General features: G+C 53.3%; 1 protein-coding gene across 1 annotated transcript in view; it reads right to left on the reverse strand.

The window, feature by feature from the left end:
- CLCN4 (chloride voltage-gated channel 4) overlaps window positions 1-23,289 on the reverse strand; it is a 57,564-nt gene that overhangs the window by 31,002 nt on the left and 3,273 nt on the right. The window contains exons 3-4 of the mRNA XM_032880216.1: window positions 3,029-3,183; window positions 744-843 (exon numbers count right to left, since the gene is read on the reverse strand). Of these exons, the coding sequence (XP_032736107.1) occupies window positions 744-843; window positions 3,029-3,172 (244 nt within the window). The 5' untranslated portion in view covers window positions 3,173-3,183. The remainder of the gene's footprint in view (window positions 1-743; window positions 844-3,028; window positions 3,184-23,289) is intronic.

Genomic DNA, 23,289 nt, shown 5'->3' on the forward strand with positions numbered 1-23,289 from the left:
TTTGTGTCTGTGCCCCATTAGCATTCGGTCTTTCTTAGAGCATCTACTATATTCTGCCTTTATGACAGTCACTCGCTGATCAATCCCGTAACTGTCACTATTATGTTATCACAGGTAAGTGATTTTTATTAAGGGACTCGCTTTTAGCGTGCTCGGTTTTTTTTATTCTTCAACTTTAACCTTCAGAGCCTCCTAAAAGGAAGTACATCTCGGAAAGAGTTTCCACGGAGAGCTGGTGCGTTTGATAGTAAAAGGGCAGGTTTTCCCTCCAGATACGCCTCCATTCGCTCTGGAAGCATCAACTGCTCGCAAGCCTGGTGCTGGGGTTATAAAAGCTAAGGGCGCAGCATCCCCAAGGGTCAGATCAACGCACGGGCCGGAGGTATTTGCCGTGGGCCTCCCTCCGACCCTGGGCATGTCTTGAACGTGCTCTGAGTTCCCGAGGGTGTGCACAGCTCACCCCAGGGCCTGTGTGAACACGGCCAGCCGGCTCACCAAGTACAAAAGTGACTGCATTTGGGCTCTATGCCCTGGAGTCTTGCCTTATTGAGGATACGTTTAATGTTAAAGGTGTGGTCATGAGTTCTGCTCCCAGGTATTTCAAGTAATAGATCCCTTGCACACAGTAAAAGAGAATCGGTCCCTTTCTAGAACACCAGCTTGAACCGGGACAGTTGGGCCTCTGGGGCCCCGCCCCTGGAGCCCCGGCCCGGGGGTCCCGCACCCCACCCCCCGCCACGTACCTGCCAGCAGGCCGATGAGCAGCATCACCACCCAGCCTGACCAGGCGTCCAGCAGACTCTTGATGAACTCCCATATGGACTCCTTGCTTTTGCTGGTTATCTAGAAACAGAGAGACACGGTATCGGACTCCGGATACGTTTTCCCATTCACGCTTCCTTCCCTGAAACGGTTTCCTCCAGGAAACAAGGCAAGTGAGAAAATGAATGTAATTAAGCAACTAAATTGCCACTTTGGTCCCCCTTCCCCACTACCTAGTGCAGTGACAAAATGGGCTTTCGGGTTCAGGCCAAGTTGGAGAGATGCCATCACAGCCGCCGAAGACTTGGAAGCACCCCCCCCCCCAAGTTCACTTGATTGCAAAACTTCCTAAGTGTGATTTGAACCCCGATGATTCAGAGGCCACTCTGAAGGGAGACAGCGATTCCTTGTCACGGTTTTAAATCAGAATGACCACTTTCACCCTCCCCGGATGGTCTGCTCATGAAGCCTTCTTTTGTCTTCAAGGTCAGATGTTAACAGCTGGAACTGTGCATCGGCGGGCATGGTTCACCTTCGCCGGGCGGGCGGACGTGTCCGAGCACACTGTGGGGACACCCCTCTCCCACCCACCCTTGCTCTGAGGCGCCGTTCCTCTCACAACTCCTTAGAACATTTTCTGGAAAGATGATGGGCTCTGTGGGTCAGCCGGCCTCTGTCACGAGCACTCAGCTCTGCTGTGGCGGCCCAGACGGAGCCGGGAGGAGTGTGCCGGCAAGTGGGCATGGCCGATTTCCAAGGAAACTGTCCTGACCGGAGCAGGTGCCCGGCTGGCCCGGGCCCGAGGGCCAGAGTCCAGCAACCGCTGCTCCGGGCCACAGGCCGTCCCCTCGCCCACGGTCTGCACACCAGAGCCCGGAGGCTGGAGAGTTTTCTGGACTCCACCTCACTTGCTCGCCACCACTTCGCTGGGGCCCCTCCTCACCTCTCCCTGCCTCTCCCAGGTGTCTGTCCCAGGCACCCCCCACCTCCCTCGGCACCCGCTCAACCTCGGCAGGGCGCAGAGCGCTGACCACCTCCTTACCTCTCCCTCCACCCACCCAGGCCACCTCGGCCACTTCTACAGCTTCAGCGCCCACTCACAGGCCGGGTCCCCACCGCCCCCACGCACCGGAGCCCTGACCTCACCCTTGAACTTCAGAGTACTTGCTGCCTGCCAACCCCCACCCCCCAGCTGCAGGCTGGGAAAACAGCTCAAACTCATGGTGGCTGACACAAAACTCACCGGCCTCCCCCTCACATCTGTTGCTCCCCTCTCCTCCCTTCTTGCCAACGAGCGCATCACCCCCTTTCTAACGGTGGCCGGAGCCTCATCCGGGACTCTTCTCCCTGCCCATCCCCAATAAACGCCCCCCCAAATCCGGTCAGGGGCTCCCCTGAGTAACTCTTGACCCTGAGCCTCTCTCATGTGCGCTTCGCTGCCTTTGGTCAGACCTTCTTCCTCTTTCTCCTGAACTTACTTCCAAGCCTCCTGTCTGTCCCTCTGCCGTATGCCTTTCTTCTACTCTGTGACGGTGAAGGTGAAACCCAAACACGTCTTCATGCCTCCTTGCTCGTTCCCGGCGCGGTCCCCTGCCCACGTCCTCCCCTCCTGGGGGGCCCTCCCCCAAGCCGCAGAGCTTCTGAACCGTCTACTGGGCTGTGTTCTCTCAGGCCTCTGTGACTTAAAAAAGGGCCCCTCCTGATTTTAGAATCTTTTCTCCTTTCTCCGCGTAGTAAACTCCTAGTCCACCTCCAAGGCCCGACAGAAATGTCACCATCTCTAAAAAACCCTTCCCTAACCGTCCCGCCTGAATGATCCCACAGCACTTACACCCAGCCTTATGGTGGCCGCGAAAATAGAGACTGATGGCCCACGAGCTGCCAGGCCCTGCGGTCTGTGCTTTCATACACACGCAGCTCCCTCGATCTGCAGACAGAACGACCTCCAGCCTTGCAGAGCGGAAACCAGGGTCTAGAAACAGCGCCCCAGAGCTCACCCAGCCTCAAGGCGTTGAGGGCGGGATGTACTTGATTCGTCAGTTTCCGGAGTCCCCTCATCGCCCTCCACACCGCACCTCTGTAGGACACAGCCTCCCGCCCCAAGCGGGCCACCTCGTGATCGCCTGTCCACGGCTCTGCCTGCCTCGCTAGCCCTTCTCTTCTCTTCCTCGGACTCTAGCCCAGCATGTGACAGGTGAGCTAACCCTACCTCGGCGACCGCCCCCGGAGGGAGCGCCTCCGACACGCCTTCGTGAATGCCACCCACCTTTCTGTGTCTGTCGGTGTCCCGGGACTTCTCCCGCAGCCAGTCGATGGTGTGGAAGTCCTCGTACGTCCCCACATCAGGGAAAGGCTCGTCAAGGAAATCCATCAGGTTTCCAGAGCCGCTCATCGCTCCGGCATTGACCATGCTAGTTACACCTGGGAGAGAAAGCCTGGGATGAAAACCGTCACTCAGGACATCCGCAGAGACACGGCAGAGCAAGCCACACGTAGCAATTTCTTACACAAAAATCGCTTCCGCACGGGCATCTCTGCTGCCACGAAATACAGATACGCTCCGTCTTAGCCCCTTCAGGCTGCTGTAACAGAGCGCCGACGGGGCGGCTTAGGAACAGAAATGTCTCCCTCGCACTCTTGGAGGCTACTAGTCCAAGATCAAGGCACTGCAGGGTCGGTGTCCAGTGAAGACCCTCATCCTGGTTCATAGGCAGCCATCTTTTTTTTTTTAAGATTTTTATTTATTTATTTGACAGGCAGACATCACAAGTAGGCAGAGAGAGGCAGAAGCAGGCTCCCTGCTGAGCAGAGAGCCCAATGCGGGTCTCGATCCCAGGACCCCGGGATCATGACCTGAGCCAAAGGCAGAGGCTTTAACCCACTGAGCCACCCAGGCACCCCCATAGGCAGCCATCTTCTTGCTGTGTCTTCATGTGTCGGAAACAACCGTGGAGCTCTCCGGGCTCTCTTTTATAAGGACACCGATCCCACTGGTGGGGGCTCAGCTCTCCCGGCCTGACCACGGTCCAAGGCCCGCACCTCCTAACACCATCCCATTGAGGGTTGGGTTCCAACACGTGAATTTGGGGGAGACACCAACCTTCGGTCTGTAGCTCAGTTGAGTTTTGTTATCTGCACCCGTTACGTTCTATAAATCACCACGAACAAGTTAGCGACTACCGAAGCGATGTCCCTAAGAGCTATGTAGGGCTGGGTTCCTACAAGCCTCTGGTCATGTTTTTGTAAACCAGTCAATACACAACCCCGCTTTCTGTGTTTCTGTTTTAAAACATCTTCTTGAAGGGCGCCCCGGTGGATCAGTGGGTGAAGCCTCTGCCTTCGGCTCAGGTCATAGTCTCAGCGTCCTGGGATCGAGCCCCACATCGGGCTCTCTGCTCAGCGGGGAGCCTGCTCCCCACTCTCTCTGCCTGCCTCTCTGCCTACTTGTGATCTCTGTCAAATAAATAAATCTTTAAAAAAAAAAAAAGACATCTTCTTGAACATATACCACTGATTCGTTAACACACTGAAATCCCGACTGCCTCACTACAATTCATACTTGAACGAAGCTTATCTGCCCAACGGCTTCTCTCTACTAAGCGCACCGCTGCCTTCTCGCACCTGGAGACACCAGAGACCTTCCAGCCCTGCATTTCGGGCCCATGACAAACAGTGAATTACCAATAAAAAAAAAAAAAAGGCACAAAAATGTGAAAAACGTGGCATTAAACAGTCTGTACAAAGGACACTTGTTCATAGTCAGAGCTGAATGAAGTAAGATGGCGGGGCCAGGAGTGTGCTTTTCGGGTGACTCGAACTTCGTGCGACTCTGCGCACACACGTCTGTGAGTAACCGGGAGAGTCCCCCATGTACCAATTTGGGGGTTACGAGAACATTTTAGTGGGGAGGCCAATGCACAACCGTGAAGTATGAAGTTCGAGCACACGCATCTCTGAAAAACCTCAAGTTCTGCAAAGAGCAAGGCGTCAAAACGAGAGGGCTGGAGGGGCAAACGGGGTCAGAGCATACCAGTCCCAATCCAGTCCCTGCACCTAAACCTATAATCCTGTGAGATGAAGTACGAAGCACGCGGGTATTCAAACCACACAGCAAGAGTGGAGTGAAATGCCGACCCGACATTATCTCGCTGTGGAAGCCAAGGCAATCCGTGAGGGCAGCGGCCCTGTTTAGGGGGTGCGGGGCAGAGGCGGGGGAGCCCCTGGAGATGGACAACCTGCCATGTGCCGCATGTTCTGGTCTGGTGTGTGCGCCCCAGAAATTCGCATGCTGAAACCCCATCCCGCAGTGTGACGGTGTTAGGAGGTGGGGCCTTTGGGAGGTGACTAGGTCGGGAAGACAAAACCTTATAAAAGAGACCCCAGAGTGCTCCGTCACCCCTTCCGTCGTGTGAGGACACGAGAAGTCTCTGGCGGAGAAGAGGGCCCTTACCCAACCTTGCCAGCACCGCCCCCCGACCCCGATGTCAGACTTCCAGCCTCCAGAAGCGTGAGGAATGAACGTCTCGTGTGTAGAAGCCCCCCAGTCTGTGGGATTTGATCACAGCAGCGCAAACAGACCAAGACAAGCCAAGAGCCACGCCCGGCTGGCAGCACACCGCCCTGGGCAAGGAAACCGGGGTTACAGGCGCTCACTTTTCATTTTTCTTAAAATACAGTCAAAAGGGCTCCTGCTGCCAGGACAGTAGCCAAGCTGAGAGTTTCTCCTTTTCCTGCCTAAGATAACAATTCTACTCCCACTCTCCTGGCTCCCTGGGTCTGGAAAGCAACCCCGAATAAACCAAGACAGCTTCCACGTTATACCACCATCAGAGCCTGATTTACACATCACACAGGAGCTAATCTGAGGTGCAGAAAATGCTCTGCAGCAGGACCAACGCTCCCCCAGCAGTTAGCAGGGAAAAAAAGTACTACAGTCTCACAAAGACAAGAGGTTGGAATAAGCACTAAATAAAAATCACTTTGGCAAAGAGCATGGAAATGTGAATTATAGGCCGAGGACCACAGAAGTGCTGGAGTCAATGGTTAAGGAGGTGAAGGGCAGTTATAAAAATACTGGAGCCTGGGTACCCTCATTGCTTTATGTATTTTTACATACGGAGGACTCAACCACGACCTGATGAAACTGCATTTTAATCAAATTGAAAAGTCGCTATGGGCAAAGCGGGGTAATCACCTTACAAGCAATAAAGTGGCGATAGTGAGTGATTTATTGACGGTCTGTGCAACTCGGCTGCTTTAAAACTTTAAAAGTCTGAGGCCTGAGCCATGCCAAGCTGAAAAGTATACCCGTTGATGAGTACCCAGGGAAGAGTCATGTTGCATAAGTCAGTAGCAACCACTAATAAAAGGGAAGGAGTAAAATTAGAAAGCAAAGACTTCGTTCTCATTTCCACAAAAAACAAGGTGGTAATAGCTTTGTGTTATATGTGGCACAGAAAATCTCTGATGGGAAAAATAAGGCAGCCGACTGTTGACCCACAATGGAGAGCCCTCGTGAGGAAAAACCAGCCTAGAAGAACGGCAGAGACTTGGACATTCTATGAAAAGGGAGTTCAGGTTACCTGAAATTTAACCAGAATCTCTAGTCAAACAACAACTCCAGGCAGTGATGGTTGAACCAAAAAGCCACTCTCGAGGATAGTTAACATCTTTAAATTTTGATGGAACATGTCACGGTTGTGACACTTAGACACGTAAATGGTAGGAAAATAAACAAGATCTAACTTGTAGATCTAATCGGGGGCTCACTGGGAGCCCAGAAGGAGGTGCTGAGGTCACTTCTGACTCTGGGATTAGGTGAGACAGAAGGATCCAGGAGAAGTGTCAGAAGAGGACATACAGGTTAGAATTCTATCTGGAATCCATCTGGGAGAGGCGGATGGCTAAGGAATGAGAATCCAGCCAAACAGGGGAGCGACAAAGTGAACTCCGAGGACTCGCTAACTGAGAAATAAACTCAACCTATGTACGTCCATTACTGTACAAGGAACAACCCCAAATGGATACTTAGCAGGGAGTCACTTATCTCCTCTTATCTGTTTTTATTTCTTCTCGCCAATACGAGCACTTCTGACAGATGCCACCCATGCTTATGGCCTCAAGGCCTTGGTTTCAGGAAGGCCGACATCCGAGAACCTGGATCTGAGAGCCCTCCGCGGTCCGGATCAGCACCTGCTGGCTTTGTAAATAAAAAGTTTCAGTGGAAGGCGAAGCACGCCCAGGCATTCACATACTGTCTACGGCTGCTTCCCCGTAACAAGATCAGGGCTGAGGAGTCATAACAAAGACTATGTGGCCCACAAAGCCTGAAACGTTTACTATTTTGACCACGGACAGACAGAAAACGTTTGCTGATCCCTAATCTATGCAGCGGGCTGACTACAAAAATGGCCGTATTCTCTACGCCTCCCTGGGTCTACCGCACGTTCAATGGGACTTCCCGGGTCCCCCTCATTAAGAGGCAGAGTCTATTTCTCCACGCAGTGAATCTGGACTGGCCTGTGACACACTGCAGAAGGGACTAGCATGCACGTTCGAGTCTAGATCCCAAGAGGTGGTGCACACTCTGCTGGTTGGCGGCGGGGGTGGGAGGTTGTTTGTTTTCTGGACCTCTGCCTCTGCCATGACAAGAAGCCTAGGCTAGAATGCTGGAAGGTGAGAGACCACATGGAATGGAGGTGGGTCAACTCAGCTGAGGCCAGCCCAGATCACCTAGGCCCAGCCAAGCACAGATTTCTGAATGAGCCAGCCAAGATCAGCGGAGTCTGGCCCCATCGAATCACCCAGCCCACCCGCAGACCGCAAGAAAAATAACTGGTCATTGTTTCAAGCCATTGGGTTCATTGAAGGGGTTGTCACGTAGCAGTGTTTAACAGCGTTCCTCGGGCTCCCGAGGGAGAGGAGTAATGAAGACAGATAAGCTAGTTGCGGTATCGCGGACGGACTTCCCGGGAGGACAGGAACAACGATGGAGGATAAAACTGTCAACAGAGATGGGATAGAATCAAATTTCATGCCGGAGGTATCTGGCCTGACAAAGTAACATCTCTCCTACCCAACCATATTTACCTACAAAGGGACTCTGCAAGACACACAGGGCATCTAGATCTTTTATCCAATCCTTTCAGGCGAGAAAGTATCTACAGGTTTGGTCTTGCAGTATGATGACTGCAACGGGCTGCAGTCCAAGTGCTCCATAGCAGATGACAACAGACCCTGTCCAGTAAAACTCATCTCACCCAGGGCCCAATGAACACGGCCTGTGCTAGCTGGGACAGTACCAGTGATGCGATTTATGACTTTGATACTGAAGACAACTCTGGGTGGGTTGGCTCACCCTCAAAATAGGGATCTGTACCATTTAAAGGAAAACTGGACTTCGCATAGTCATATAACAAAATGGTTTCTAGAAAATGAATGGAAGTGGGCAATCACCCAGATCAAGATAAAGAAGGACAGGTTCTAAGCATGATCAAGGCCACACCGAACACAGAGCTCCCCACACCAGGACTGTCAGCACGTCAGGCAGAAATCCATTCTTCTGAGCGTGCTGTGTCCTCTCCCCCTCCATAGTTCCGTTCTGTTACGTGCTCTCTGCGCCACGTGCATTAATTTCCCCAGAGAGAGCTGGGGGCTTCCTCCTTGGCAATCAAAAGCATTCTCTTTCTCGTGTTTTTAAATAATTTAAATAATTGGTAGTTAACAAAATAATTACACAAGATCCACCTTGTTGACAAATTTTCAGGGGACAGCACTCTGTCAAGGTATTTTTCATCTTCCGTCACTGAGACTTTATATACACCGAACCACGACTCCCCATCTCTGCTCCCCCCAGCCCCTGGCAACCAACGGGAGGAAGAGTTCGGCCCCTCAAGACGCCCCGTGTAAGTGAAATGACACAGATTTGTCTTTCTGTGACCGGCTTATTTCACTCAGCAGAACGTCCTCCAGGTCCATCCGTGTGGCTGCAGGACTGCATTTCGGAGGCCAGTGTACGTACATGTCACATCTTCCTCGTCCACCCATCGGCTGGCGGGCCTTTAGGTGATCTACTTGTCTCTGTCCTTCTCCCGGTGGATCATGACGCTTCCACCACTGGGAAAGGGGCACAGGCCTGCAGGGAGCTCCGGTACCTCGGACAGAGGGCTGGGAGGCAGCAGATGCCCAGTCATGCGTGCAGTATAAAGCAAGCCTGGTGACCCCCCAGCCCACGGGCCGAATACAGCCCACAGCCTGTTTTTGTAAATCGAGTGTTAGGAGCACGCAGCCACACGCCTTCGTTCACGCCATGGCTAGGGCTGCTTGGCGCTCCCAGGGCCCAGCACAGTAACTGTGACACGGCCTGGAAGGCTCACGGTGCGGAAAATATTGCCTGTCTGACCTCTCACAGGAAACACAAGCTAAGCCCTGAGTGGCAGCTAAGTCACCACAAGGGGACGGGCAGGGGAGAAGGGGCCAGGGCAGGAGCAATCTGTACCGCGCCCACGCTGCCGGCCCATCTCCCGGCACTCGCCCCTGCAACGACCAGCCTTCACCGTGAACTAGAGGCTCGGCGCCTTTCCATCTGAGTTTGGATTTTCTGTTCCAACTCCCCAAGTCATCTGGGAATTAGCTGATAGAGGAGGCGGCAAACAAGGCAGTGTGGTCTGATCTGGGGGAGGAACACTGGCAAAAAAATCGTCGGGCTCTGAGGGCACCTGGCCACTGGCGGGCCGAGAGAGGAGGCGACAGGGGGAGGGTCGTGGGAAAGCACCCGGATGCCTATCCGTAGGAGAGCGGACAAACCCAGCAGGGGGCAGACCCACAGGGGAATGCCACAGAAGCAGAGATGGTCAAATGCATCACCCGTGGGCCAAATGCAGCGCACTGCCTGCTTCTGTAGGGTGCATGAGCTAAGGGTGTCAGACAAAAGCTGGAAATAAAAGATTCCATTCATGTGAAGTTCACAAACAGGCCACATTCATCTGTGGTGGGAGGTGTGTATGCACAATGGTTCCCTTTAGGGGTGGGGTAGGGCCCGGAAGGGGCCACAGAGGGCTTCTGGAGGCCAGTTGCATTCTGCTCCTTGATCTGGGTGTGGGTTATGTAGGTGAGTTCCCTTGGCAAAAGTTTGTGGACGTGCACACTTGTAATTCGTGCATTTTTATATGTAGATAATTTACTTACATAAAAAGCTCAGCTAAGAAGAAGGATCTCAGTCTGGCAACACCTCCAAAGAAGGTTTCCACGTGACCCAGCAATTCCACTCCCAGGCTTAGACCCCAGGGCACTGAAAACATGTCCCACACAAAGACTTATACACAAATGATCAGAGCATTATTCCCAAGAGGCCAAATGTGAAAACAACCCAAATGCTGTCAACTGATGAACAGGCTAGATCCCAAAAAAGCAACTAAAGGACCTCACTAGCGACATTTCAACCTGGAAGCTTTGGGAAAAGCAAAAAGGTAGTTTCTAACACTAACACAGACACACACACTTAGAGGTTTCTACGATACCCTACAATCAGAAGTTTCTCCAACTAATTAGCTACCCCAATGCTTCAAGACTCCAGACGCCCTTGGCTGGCGAATAAAGATATGATCATACCATAGCTCTAACCAAGTGTTTGAGCTCGAGGTTACCTGTAGTCACAAGATAACGCAAAAAGCTTAGGACCCACGGAAGAAAGGATCTGAGAATATGGAATTCAGAGCCAGACCTTGGTTGGACAGGACCTAAAAATAATAGTAGTAGTAATAGCAGTACTAGTAACTCAGAAAAGCTTCATTTCCTACAGCTTTTCCAGAAGTTCCAAAAGACATCACAAGCAGCCACTCCAAAGTCCCTTTTCCTCCAGCCCTACGTGCCAGCTGCTCCTGTAAAGATCACCAGGCTGGGGACCTCTGGTTGCAGAGGACGCTCTGCCGGCGGTCCTTCTGCTCAGGACCCTGGAGTCCCTGGGGAAGGTCCTGTGGGTCCAGGGCACACATGCAAGGAATGCCTCCCCCTTCCCCTGTTTCTTTCCAGCTCCTTCCCTGCAGAGTTCTCTGACAGGGAGGGGAACGAGGAGCTTAAGCCGAATGAAGATACCCGCCCCCCCCACCCCCAGGCTGCCTTTATTCTGACCCAGGATCTCTGCGCACACAACATCACAACACACTTAAGGAACGTAATCCAATCCAAACGCATTCCTAGCTTCAAATTACACAACAGAGCCTGGTTCTCCAGATTTGCTCAAGTGGACAGAGCAAGGAAAGGGTTTTTGCCGTGAAATCAGAGGCCACAGCACACACCTGTTTATCTGCCATTTCTGCTGCTCCCAATCCAAAGACTGAAAGAGGAAGTTTAAAATGTAACAAACGGGGGCACCTGGGTGGCTCAGTCCATTTAGCGTCTGACCCGTGGTATCGGCTTAGGTCATAAGCTCAGAGTCCTGATCTCTGGCGTCGTGGGATCAAGCCCCGCAGCCAGCCCCAGGGTTGGCACCAGGCTCTGCCTCAGCGGGGAGTCTGCTTGACATTCTCTCCCTCTGCCTCCTCCACCACCCGCAAGCACATGCACATGTGCATTCTCTCCCTCTCTCTAGAATAAATATTTTTTAAAAATAAAAATAAAAAAACAAACGTATTGGGACTTTCTGTCCCCACAATACACACAAGCGTGCGCGCACACATGCACACATATACGTACACATATTCTCTCCCATCCAGCCGACAGGCAGACCCAGAAAGGCAGAATCCACCCGTGGCTCTCCCTGTGCCTCCAGGGCCAACAATGGCCTGCACAGAGTTCTGGCCACAGCCGAAGGAAGTGTTAGGGAAGACTTGACTTTGATCTCTTTGGCCACAGTTGAAAAAACCATCACATGACCACACGCACGTGAACTGCCCTATACATGTGGCTTTGCTGTCCTCACCCAACTTCTGGAATAAACTACTGTATCTGTGGCAGCCAGGGCCCCATGCACATCCCTCAAAACCTCCCGGTAAGCTGCAGCTTATTTCCAACTGTCTCTCTATACCTGAAGCACATTATTGAGAGCAGATATTAACCGATGACTCTCGGGAACTGGCGTGTAAATACCCCCACTCCCTCACCCCTTGAATGGAGTCCTTTCAAGGCACGCGTTTTCTAAAGCAGAAAAGATGAACTACGGCAGGCCCAAGACTGCTCTCGTTAGGAAGGCCTGCTGGCATGGCTGGCCTTTGGCTAGCATCTGGGAACTTGGATTTCAGGAGGATTCCCACCAGTCCCAGAACTGATGAGAATGGTTTCTGTGCCCACGCTGGTTGTCCAAACAGCATAATTTATGCTGAACTCCTGCCTTCTTTCTAAGAGATTGCAATTTTGACAGTGAGCTAGACAGACGGTGCCTACAGGACCAACCTCCAATAAAGCTGATGCGTACTGAGACTCTACCAAGCTTGCCTTTTCCCTTTGTTGACTGTGCCCTATACTCCCTACTATAACACAGCAATCTCTGTTTCCTAGAGTTTTCCAAAGCATAGCATTAGCCTCCACTCGCCTGCTGAGTGAGCTGCATTAGCAGCCCAGCCTCTGCTGGCTGTCTTCTTCTCCCGGTCACACTTCCCCAGGCCCCTCCCAGGAGACCCTCCCAGGAGACCCTTCCAGGAAGCTCCCTGCACTGGGAGCCTTGTCTCCAGAGCCACTTAGGAGAGAATCCAGATGAAGGCAGCATGACATCTTCTGCTCCATCACCTAGCAATGCCTTTGCCTCTGTGAAACCCGTGAGTGAGGTTTTGACAGCTCTGTAACAAACGGGGAAAACCTTCATGACCTGGGGCTCAGCAAAGAGTTCTCAGAAATGACACCAAAAGTACGATCCATAGAAGAAAAAATGTATAAATTATACGAATGAGCAAAGCCAAACTTCCCATCCATGTAAGAATTCTGGAAAACTCCCAGATAACACTCAATCGATGGCAATGATGGACAGACCACCAGCAAAGGGGTCCAGGCTGTGCCGCAGCCACCAGCGATTCTGGGACAAGGCCTGTTGTATGCTCCTCCACAGAACACCGGGGGCTGACCACTGCCGGGACTGGAGATACACAAATTCCGGTGTGTGTCAGCATGACCACCGGGGCTGGCCAGGGCCCTCCCCTTTTCCCCCAAGTTTCAGCTTCAGCAGCTCTGTTGTGGGGCCCAGGGATCTGCATTTCTAACAAGCTCCCAAGGAGGCTGATTGATGCTGCTGGCCCACGGACTGTACTTGGGAGAACCACCGGCCCCTTAACCCTTTGCGCCTTCCTAAGCCCCACTGTCCTACACGCCCTGCATCCTTCCCGTTGTGTTTTAATCACTAATATTTTTGGTACTGATCGTATTTATCACTTGCATTTGTTGGCATAATTACTTACAAGCTTGCTTCCTCCCATATCGAATCGTGAGTTCCTTGAGGTCAGGGGCCTGTCGCTCACCCTTATTTATTATCTGGACATTTGACAAGTGTTTGCTGAGCCCCACTCTACAGTAATCCACTAACCCTAAAAAGCTTAGCCAACCACCATATACTATGTCTATTCTACAAAAAGCATTACTGTTACTATAATCCATCTACAGATACAGAACTCCATGGAATAGTCTGCTAAATGCTTTTTTCTTTAAAGATTTTATTTAATTATTTGACAGAGAAAGAGAGCACAAGCAGGGGGAGCAGTAGGCAGAGGGAAAGGGAGAAGTAGGCTCCCCACCAAGCAACGAGCCCGACGTGGGGCTCGATTCCAGGACTCTGGGATCACAACCCGAGCCAAAGGCAGAGGCTTCACCGACTGAGCCCACCACACTCCCCCCGCTAAATGCTTTTGAAGTCACTGCACGGACATGCTCAAAAATACACACAAGAGAGATTTTATCCGTGCATATACATAGGACAAAGAGAATATAAAAACCAAGCTGAAATCACTACATGTGTAAAATGTGAGTGGCTTTGAAACGTTTCTTCGCCTATCACCTTGCACACGCGCCATCCCACGGCTTTATAATTTGTAACAGCGCAGGTCAGAAGAGCGGTGCTCCCCTACTAGGTCTGTAGGTTTTTCTCCTAACTGCTTAACTCATCTTGATTCTCCTTTATTACTTTTCACCGTGAAGGAAGCTGAGCTGACAAATACACAGACAGACACCCGCCCCAGGGCAGCTGCCCCAGGCGCATCCTAGCTGGTACCCGCCACAGGCGTTTGACGCCGAATCCCTGGGGCCCCAGGCAGCGGCCTCTGAACCCAGTGTAGGACTAAAAGCACCAGGAGCCACTGACAGTTCCTTCAGTGAAAGCCTTCCTCGCCATTCTTCTCCAAGTGGAAGAGAAGACAGGGACATGGGCTGAAGTCTCCAAGCGATGCGGATGAATACGGGGATGTACGTCGTACAAAATGAAAAAAATCTATACACTCAAACTCATCATCAGTACCTCCCAACTGGGGCGCCCGGGTGGCTCCGTCGGTGAAGCGTCTGCCTTCAGCTCAGGTGATGACGCCAGGGTCCTGAGATCGAGTCCCACATCAGGCTCCCCGTTCTGCAAGGAGCCCGCTTCTCCCTCTCCCACTCCCCCCGTTGTGTTCCCTCTCTCGCTGTCTCTCTCTGTGTGTCAAATAAATAAACAAGTAAATCTTAAAAAAAAAAACAAAACACCCAACTTGCAATGAATATACCCAATCCTTCCAGGACACTCTTCTACTCCTCAGCTGGAAAAAGGGTGGGAGGGGGAGAAAGAAGGGAGGGAGACAGGGGGAGAGACCACAGTATGAACAAATAAGGAGCAATGAGAGAAGGGCAGAGCTTCAGAGGGACAAGAGGAAGGCTGCCACCACCTGGGGAGCGGCCCAAGGTGCGGCCAGCACTAGCCCCCCACCCCACAAAAGTCTGGGTTCCGATGCTGTGCAACAAATCACTGCACAACTCAGCAGCTTCAAACAGTAAACACTTAGGGTGTTTTCCCGTTTCTGTGGGTCAGAAATTCAGAAGCAGCTTGATTGGGTCCTTTTTTTTCTTTTTAGTATTTTATTCATTTGAGAGAGAGACAGAAAGAGAATAAGCAGGGGGGACAGGCAGGGGGAACAGGCAGAGGGAGAGGGAGAAGCAGACTCCCCGCTGAGCAGGGAGCCCAGCACAGGACTCGGTCCCAGAACCCTCAGATCACGACCAGAGCCGGAGGTGGACACTTAAGCCACTGAGCCACCCAGGCGCCCCTGGTTGGGTCCTTCCGGCTCAAGCTCTCTCAGGAGGTGTGGTCAAGCTGTCAGCTATGGCTGCAGCCATCTGAAGGCTTGATGAGGACAGGAGGACCCACTGACAAGTTGGCTCCCAGACAGGGCTAGCAAGTTGGTGCTTGCGGCTGCCGGGAAGCCCCGGGTGTGCTCCATCCGGCCTCTCTGCAGGACTGCCCAAGTGTCCTTAGGACAGGGCAGTGGCTTCCTCCAAAGCAGCTGGGCCGAGGGAACAAGGCGGAAGCAGCAGAGTGTCCTGTGACCTAGCCTGGGAGGGCCTCCAGCGTCACTCGCACGGTACCCTGCTGGACGCACAGGTCAGCCCCAAGTGACGAGGGAGGAAGGCGACCGCATGCGGACCTGCGCATCAGACGGGGTCCCTGGGGCCCGCCCTGGAGGTTGGCTCCCACACCGGTCAAGGCATTTCATCTCCCCTCTCCACCTTGCCCGAAACCACAGCCATTTCAAGTCCATTTGAGATCACGGACTCTGGCTTCTTAACACGCAGACACCTTTAGACGGCGAGGGGGCCCTGACTCAGTCGCTCCCGGCCGATCCTCCACACGGGGCTCCCCGGGGGCCTGTGGCGAGGGGCCAAGCACCACTGGACGAGTAAGAGTCCCAAAGAGAGGAAGCTCAGGGCCCAAGGACAGGCAGAAAGACCGAGAATTAACCTTTGGAATCAGGGGAGGGCCTCCTCCCTCTCTCCCATCTTCCTCCTTCCTCCTTGGCGCACCTCCCAGCTCCCAGTTCTCACGCGCCGCCGTCTGCTCCCGCTTGGCTTCCACGGCACTGGGGCGCCGGTGTGGGACCATGACCTTCCCTCCGCAGCTCGCCTCCAACGGCCCCGGGCCGCACAGCTCTTCGGCAGGATCGGGAACACAGCCCGTGTGTTGGAAGAGGGATGAGGCCAACTGCATGTGGCCTCAAGGGACACAACAGGGGCAGTGTTCTGCCATCCCCACCGCAGGGGCTGGAGGGGCAGCACGGGTCCCTGTGTTCCTGGCGTCAAGGGCCAAGGAATGAGAACCTCCCCAGAGACACCTCCTCACGGTAAGAACAACTTTTTCAAGGACTCGCTGTGCCACGCGGCATTTTAAGCTCTTCGCGTATACTTGGTCGCTAGGGCTCTGGGCATTCTGCACATGGAATCCCGTCACCCTCGGGCCCACACTGCAGATCAGCAAACCGAGGCAGAGGAGCCGTTCGGTCAGGGGTTCGGGCCTCACAGAAGGCAAGTGGGGAGTCAGATTGGAGCCCAGGCCCCTAGGGCCCGTCCGTGCCGACAGCCTCGCCCCGGTCCTCTCTGGGCCGCGGAGTGCCCGCTGCCGCCGCCAGGTGCCACCGCGCGAGTCCGCTAGGGCAGCCGGGACAAAGGACCGCAGACTGCTCGGCTCCAGTAACAGAAAAGTACTGGGCCACGGTTCTGGGGGCCACAAGTCGGAGATCAAAGGGACAGCGGGGCTGCCTCCTTCTGAGGGCGCCGAGGGACTCTCTGTTCCTTACAGAGGGCCATCCCCTCCCCGTGTCCCTTCGGCTGTCTTCTCTCCAGGCCTGCCTCTTCTCACCAGGACAGCATCTGATGGCCTCGATACAGGTACCTGATATTCCCAGAGAAGGTCACCTTCCGGGGCTCCAGCGGTACCGAACACAGGCGTTCTGAGAGCCGCGACTCGGCCCGAGCCACCGCTGAACACAGCGCTGGTGGCAAAGCGCAGGCCGGGTCCCTCCGGCTCTGGGGACCTCTTCAGACGGGGCCTCCGCGGACCCTTCCCTCTGCAACAAGCCGTTTCCTGCTTGCGTGAGGGATAAACAGAATTTGTAAAGGCTAATCTCAGGCTGTCATCGAACATGGCTTTGGGGAGTTCTTCCCGGAGCCCTAGAACAAGGTTACCAGGTGGCCGACCCGTGTTCTAATTCAGTCGCCCGGGTGACGGCTGACACATGGTCCGTTTGAAGGTTTGGGGCACAGGGCTTGCTGGGGGAAGGCCTGGCTGAGCTAAGAGCAACGAGAGCGCGTCTGTCACCTTTGCAGTCGGTCCCCCTCGCTACTGGGTGCCGAGCCCTCGCAAGCGAGCAGCACCTCCAAGGGGTGCAACGGAGGGAGGAAAAGGGCTTCACGTGAGCCGGAGGGAAACGAAGAACCGAGAAGGCCGGCACACACAGCCAGCGCCCAGGCAGACGTGGTCGGAGTGCCGGCGAGCGCAGGGGTGGTGGCGGCAGCCCCGAGCGAGGAGCCGCAGGGGCCGGGCCAGCGGGCAAGGAGCGGGAGCCCGCGCGACGAACGGAACGCGGCAGGTGTGCGCGAGTCCCCTCCTGACCCCTCTTCAGGCAGCCAGAGCCACCCTTTAAAGGCAAGGCCCCGCGTGTCACTCCCACACCCGAAAGCATCAGGCAGCTCTCCGGCACACAGAAGAATCCAGGATGGGTGCCACTCCTGCCACACTCCTGCATGGTCCGCCCGAGCCACCCCGCAGGGCACCTTTCCTACCCTGCGCTCTCTGGGCGGCTCTTCTCTGGACACGCCCACCTCCTTGCTGTTCTTCAGACACACCTTGCCTCAGGCCCTTTGCACTGGCTGTTCCCTCAGCCCCAACACTCAGGGCCTGGAAAAATCTGGGCCCAGACACACAGCAGGGACCCAACAAGGACTCGCTGAACAAGAAGTAAGTGAGGGAGTGAACGCATGACTAAATATTGAGGCTCGTGTCTTACAGAAACATTTTTGCAACCAGATAGGAAAGCGGACATATTCCAGGATTCCATGCGCATAAAGTTCAACAGGCAAAAGTAAACTGTGCTGATACAAATCAGATTAGGGGTTGCCTCTGCCAGAGGGTTTGGCTGAAGGAGGGTGAGATGGGGCCCTCTGGGGGTGCTAGGAATATTCTTGGTCAAAACTGAATTACAGAGCCACGCATGTTGCTCCGTGCAAATTACATCCCAATAAAGCCAGCAAACAAAGCCGTCTCTGCGTTCTACAGGTGGGTGTGTGTGCACAGACACTTTCAGAAACCTCATCGACCCAAGGTAGCAGGGGATGCCTTTGGGAGAAGGCCCCGGGGACTGGAAATGAGAAGGAGACTTCCCTTCCTTTCCACAACCTTGATGCTTCCAGAAACTCTCACTAGGTGTACCTGACACGGAAGAAGTTATTCAAAAATACCTCTCGGGATCTGTGAAGGAAACCCACTCCCACGCGCAGGTAGGAAAGCTTCTCTCTGCCGCCCACGGAAAGGGCAGTGAAGTACTGTGTGAGGACGAGGCCTCCCCGCAGCCCGCACGGCAGCACCTGCTGAGGGAGAATGTGTGTGGGGGACGGACTGTCCCCCGACACCTGCCCCCATGGAAGGGTAGGCCTCACCGCTAGCTATTACCCCTTGATCTGGCTGGGGGGGACCTGTGCTGGGAACCTCTGCGCCTGCTGGCCTCCACATGGGGCCTCGGGTCTGTCAGGGGCACTTGGAGCTCAGGTTAAAGATGCTCCCGCTGGGCCTCACCCCCAGACCTACTCGGTCGGAATCCCCACATGTCCAAGAGTCTACATTTCTTTTCGGTCCTTTTCTTTTTATTTATTAGACAGACAGAGATCACAAGTAGGCAGAGAGGTGGGGGAGCGGGGGAAGTAGGCTCCCCTCCGAGCAGAGAGCCCAATGTGGGGCTCGATCCCAGGACCCTGAGATCATGACCTGAGCCGAAGGCAGAGGCTTTAACCCACGGAGCCCCCCAGGCACCCCTCAGTCCTTTTCTTTTTTAAGATTTTACTTATTTATTTGTTTGTTTGTTTTTGAGAGCGAGTGTGCGATCAGGGGAAGGGGCAGAGGGAGAGTGAGAGTCTCAAGCAGGCCCCACGCTGAGCACGGAGCCCACCGCAGGGCTCCATCTCACGCCGTTGAGATCATGACCTGAGTTGAAACCAAGAGCTAGATGCCAACTGAGCCGCCCAGGTGCCCCCTTTTCTATCTTGTTAACAAAAATCCCTTTATTATGACCATTTTCAAATACACAGAACATTATTCAGAAGAATCTAACGAATAACACCAATCAAATTCAGTAAGTGCTCCCATTTAGCCATATTTGCCTTGTGCTCTCCCCATTCAACCGAACCACTTATAAGTAAATGATTTCACTAGAGCAGTGGTCTCACAGTGTGACCTGGGGATACCTTGGGATTTCCAGGACACTTTAGGGGATCCATGCTGTCAAAAATATTTTTATGGGGGCGCCTGGTTGGCTTAGTTAGTTAAGTATCTGCCTTTAGCTCAGGTCATGATCCTGAAGTCCCAGGATCGGGTCCCACATCAGGCTCCCTGCTCAACGGGGTGTCTGCTTCTCCTTCTATCCTTCACCCCCCCAAAATAAATAAATAAAATACTTAAAGTATTTTTTTAAATATTTGTATAATAATCTTAAATTATTTGCCTTTTTCTCATTCTCATTCTCTTGTGAGCATACAGTAGAATTTTCCAGAGGCTACAGATTGAATGTAGAAGCAGGTATGAGAATTCACCTGTGTTGTGTCCAGCCATACATTAAAGCGATCTCCAGAAATGTTAAAAAAAAAAAAATCGAAGTAACTAGCCGTCGTGACACTCCATCCCTAAATACTTCAGCCTGCATCACCAAAAAATACGAGTCTTGTACATACTCGCGGGTTAGATAGGAAAATATTAGATAACTAATAATAGATAACCATTGCTGTAAAATAGTTAACTAGTAGGTAGTTATAATAGGTAACTAGGTATAATAATAGATAACTAGGTAACCACTAATAGGTAACTATTGCTGTAGAACAAATTCCCCCAAAACACAGCAGCAGGAAAGGAACATGCATTATCTCACTGATTCTGTGTCCGGAATCCCGGAGTGGCTTAACTGGGTGCCTGCCACCCCACAGGACTATCACATCTACCGAAGCTTACAGCAGTTTCCTGATACCGGCTAGCAGCAGTCGCATACAAATAACCCGGCTGGCCCCAGGTGCCTAGTACAGCTCTTTGTTCAGGCCAGGGCCCAATCAAGGGCTCCAGGTTTTTATCTGGCTATTGCCATGGGCCGAACGTGTCCTCCCAAAATTCAGATGATGCAACCTAACCCCGAGAGGGATGGTATTCGGAGACAGGGCCTCTGGGAGGTGAGCAGGTCCTGGAGGAGGCGACCTCGGGATGGGATAAGGGCCCTAGAAAAGAGCCCCCGAGAGCTAGCTCCCAGCCTCTTCCCCGACATAAGGAGGTGAGAAGGTGGCCACCTGCACCCCAGACGAGGGCCCTCGCCGGAAGCCAACTGCGTCGGCCGCCTCCAGAGCTGTGACAAATCCACGGCCGCTGTCGATGAGCCCCCCAGTCTCTGGTCTCCGTCACAGCCGCCACGGGGACTGGGACACTTACTCAGTCTCTTAAGTCTCATTTGAGGACGAACACCCTCCTTTTTCAATCTTCTTTCACCACGTGGACTTGTTGCCGCGATGGGGCCAGAAGGCCCAGCAAGGGTGTCAAGCCCTGGTGAGGCGCGCGGGGGAGGGGGGAACAGCTCGGGGACAGGATGAGCCGCGACCGCTCTGCGCAAGGACGCCTGCCTCCCGCATGGTCGCACTCCTGCGCTGCAGGCCAAACCGCCCACCCGAGCCCAATTTTTATGGGGCCTGGAAGAGTCGGGAGAGGAGGCTGATGGCCAGGGGATGGGGTGGCGGTCACAGAGCAGTCCCAAACCCGGGGAACGGGAGTCCCCTGGCCCTTCTAAGCCTCCCACTGCCACCCGCGCTGCACAGAGCCCACACCTTGCAATGCCACGGCCATCGCCGCTTCCCGTCTCTTGGGAGTCCTCCAGCTTGCAGAACCCGCTGACATCCCTCTGGTGCCCCCCAAAAGCCAACGAACCAGCAGGGCCCTAAGCCATGGCTGCTCTCCAAGAGGGAAGTGATGTGGAAGAAGCCGCCCTGCCCTCCAGGGTCAGAGCCAGCAGCTTCGCCTTAGCCGGGAGTCGAGGCGCAAGTGGGTGAGCGCCCTGCCCCCCGGCAGCGGGACTGGGGGGGGTGCTGGGCTGTGCAGGCAGGTGGCGGCCCCAGGGCCACCACCATCACCACTACCCAGCAGCCACCCCCACCCTACCCCCCCAACCCCCTCCCCGAAAGCCGCTGCCCACACCACCTCCGCCCCTCGGGCAGTGAGGCCTGGGCCGGGGTCTCAGGTGAGCGGACAGCGGGGACAGCCTCGTCCAGGCGCACCGGGCTCCAGCACACGGCTCCAGCACACGGGGCTCTCGGGCCAGGCGTCCCCTCTCCCCGGCACTCCCCTCTCAGCCCAGCTAGCTTCCCAGCAACAAGGGGCACACAAAGAGGCCTTCCCTTTCGAACAGAAGCGACTTCTGGAACCTCAGAGTGTAAAAAAAGCCTTCACACTGTATTTCCCAAAATACAGACGCGATGAAAGGGAAATTGATCTCTGGTCAAGGGTTTAGCACCAAACACATCATAGGAAAATGAATTCTAGAACACTGAAGCCAGAAGAACATTTAGAGATGATCCAAAGCAGTGGTCCTCAACCAGGGGCAATTCTCCCCCACACCAAGGGGACAGGCGGCAGCGTCTAGAGACCTTTGGGTTGTCACAGCTGGGGGAGGGTCATTCCTGGCATCTACTGAGTGTCCCCAGGGATGCTGCCCAGCCTCCCCTGGTGAACAGGGCAGCCCCCCCACAACAGACTGATTCAGCCCCAAAGGTCAACATTGCTGAGGTGGAGAAACCTGATCAAAATCTCTTAGTTGCTGGGGCGCCTGGGTGGCTCAGTGGGTTAAAGCCTCCGCCTTGGGCTCAGGTCATGATCCCAGCATCCTGGGGAGCTGGGGAGCCCCCTGCATGGAATTGGGCTCTCTGCTCAGCAGGGAGCCTGCTTCCTCCTCTCTCGGCCTGCCTCTCTGCCTACTTGGGATCTCTGTCAAATAAATAAATAAAATCTTAAAAAAAAAAAGAAGCTAATATCCAAAATATAAAGAATACAATTCAACAGCAAAAAAAAAAAAAAAAAAAAATTTTAATGATCAAAAAATGGGCTGAAGATCGAAATACACATTGTTCCAGAGAAGACAGACGGAGGGCCGACGGGCACACGAAGAGATGCTCGACATCACTCCTTGTCAGGGAGACGCAAATCCAAACCACACTAAGGAAGCCCGCGCGCTGCTGGAATGGCTGTTTACAGAAGGACCAGAAATAACAAGTGTTGGCAAGGATGTGGAGGAAAGGGAACCCTCGTGCACCGTTGGTAGGAATGAAATTAGTGCCCCCACTGTAGAAAACAGTACGGAGGCGCCTCAAAAAAAACTAAAAACAGAACTATCATACGACGACTCAGCAATTCCACTTCTGGGTATCTGAAGAAAACAAAAACACCAACTCAAAAAGATACTCGCATCACTATGTTCATTGCAGCATTATTTACAACAGCCAAGCATGGAAACCACGTAAGTGCTGATGGATAAACGGACAAGGGAGCGTGGTGTATACTGACAACAGAACGTTACTCAGCCATAAGAGAGAATGAAAGCTTGCCATTTGCAACAGGGATGGACCTCAAGGGCATTATGCTAAGGGGAAGTAAATCAGAGAGAGAAAGCCAAATACGGTAGGATCCCTCTTGTAAGTGGAATGGAAGGGGGGCGAAGCTCACAGAGAACAGACGGATAGTTGCCAAAGGCAGGGGGTGGGAGAAAAAAAAATTTCTTTTTAATTGAAGCTTCAAGCATGGCCGGATCCAGGGACTAGAAAATGATTAATGAAAAATGGAGCTCAGTTACCAGCTAGGTAATGAGAATTGCCAGCTCGCTCCTTGAGAGTGAGTTCAGCCTGAAGCGTGCTCCCTAAGCCTGTTCACGCCTCACTCCTCCACCTGCGGAAAGGAAACCCGAGGTGGACGGATGGTTTCACACCCCCTGAGGTGAGTCAGGTGACTCCCCCAGGCCTTCAGAACTTGTGCAATTACTAAACATTGACCGATTTCTTAAACGGCAACTAAATATTCCCGGTACCACGCCCAGTGCTCGAGATAGAGGAGGGAACCTTACACACACAAATCCCAGCCTTCCTGGACCTCCTATTCCAGCGGGAAGAAACAGACTCAATACACTAAAATAAGTAAGTAAATTACTAAAAAAATTTTAAAAGAAGAAAAAAACACACAATGAGATACCATAACTACCTCCCAGAATGGTTAAATTTTTTTTAAAAAACTGACAATAACCAAGGGGCTGGCGGGGAATAATTTACATAAAATAACTCATTCGTTTAAAGAAAAACACGCACACA

This window comes from Lontra canadensis, unplaced genomic scaffold, assembly GCF_010015895.1.
Source record: "Lontra canadensis isolate GAN:19392208 unplaced genomic scaffold, GSC_riverotter_1.0 scaffold68, whole genome shotgun sequence".
Classification (NCBI taxonomy): Eukaryota; Metazoa; Chordata; class Mammalia; order Carnivora; family Mustelidae; genus Lontra; species Lontra canadensis.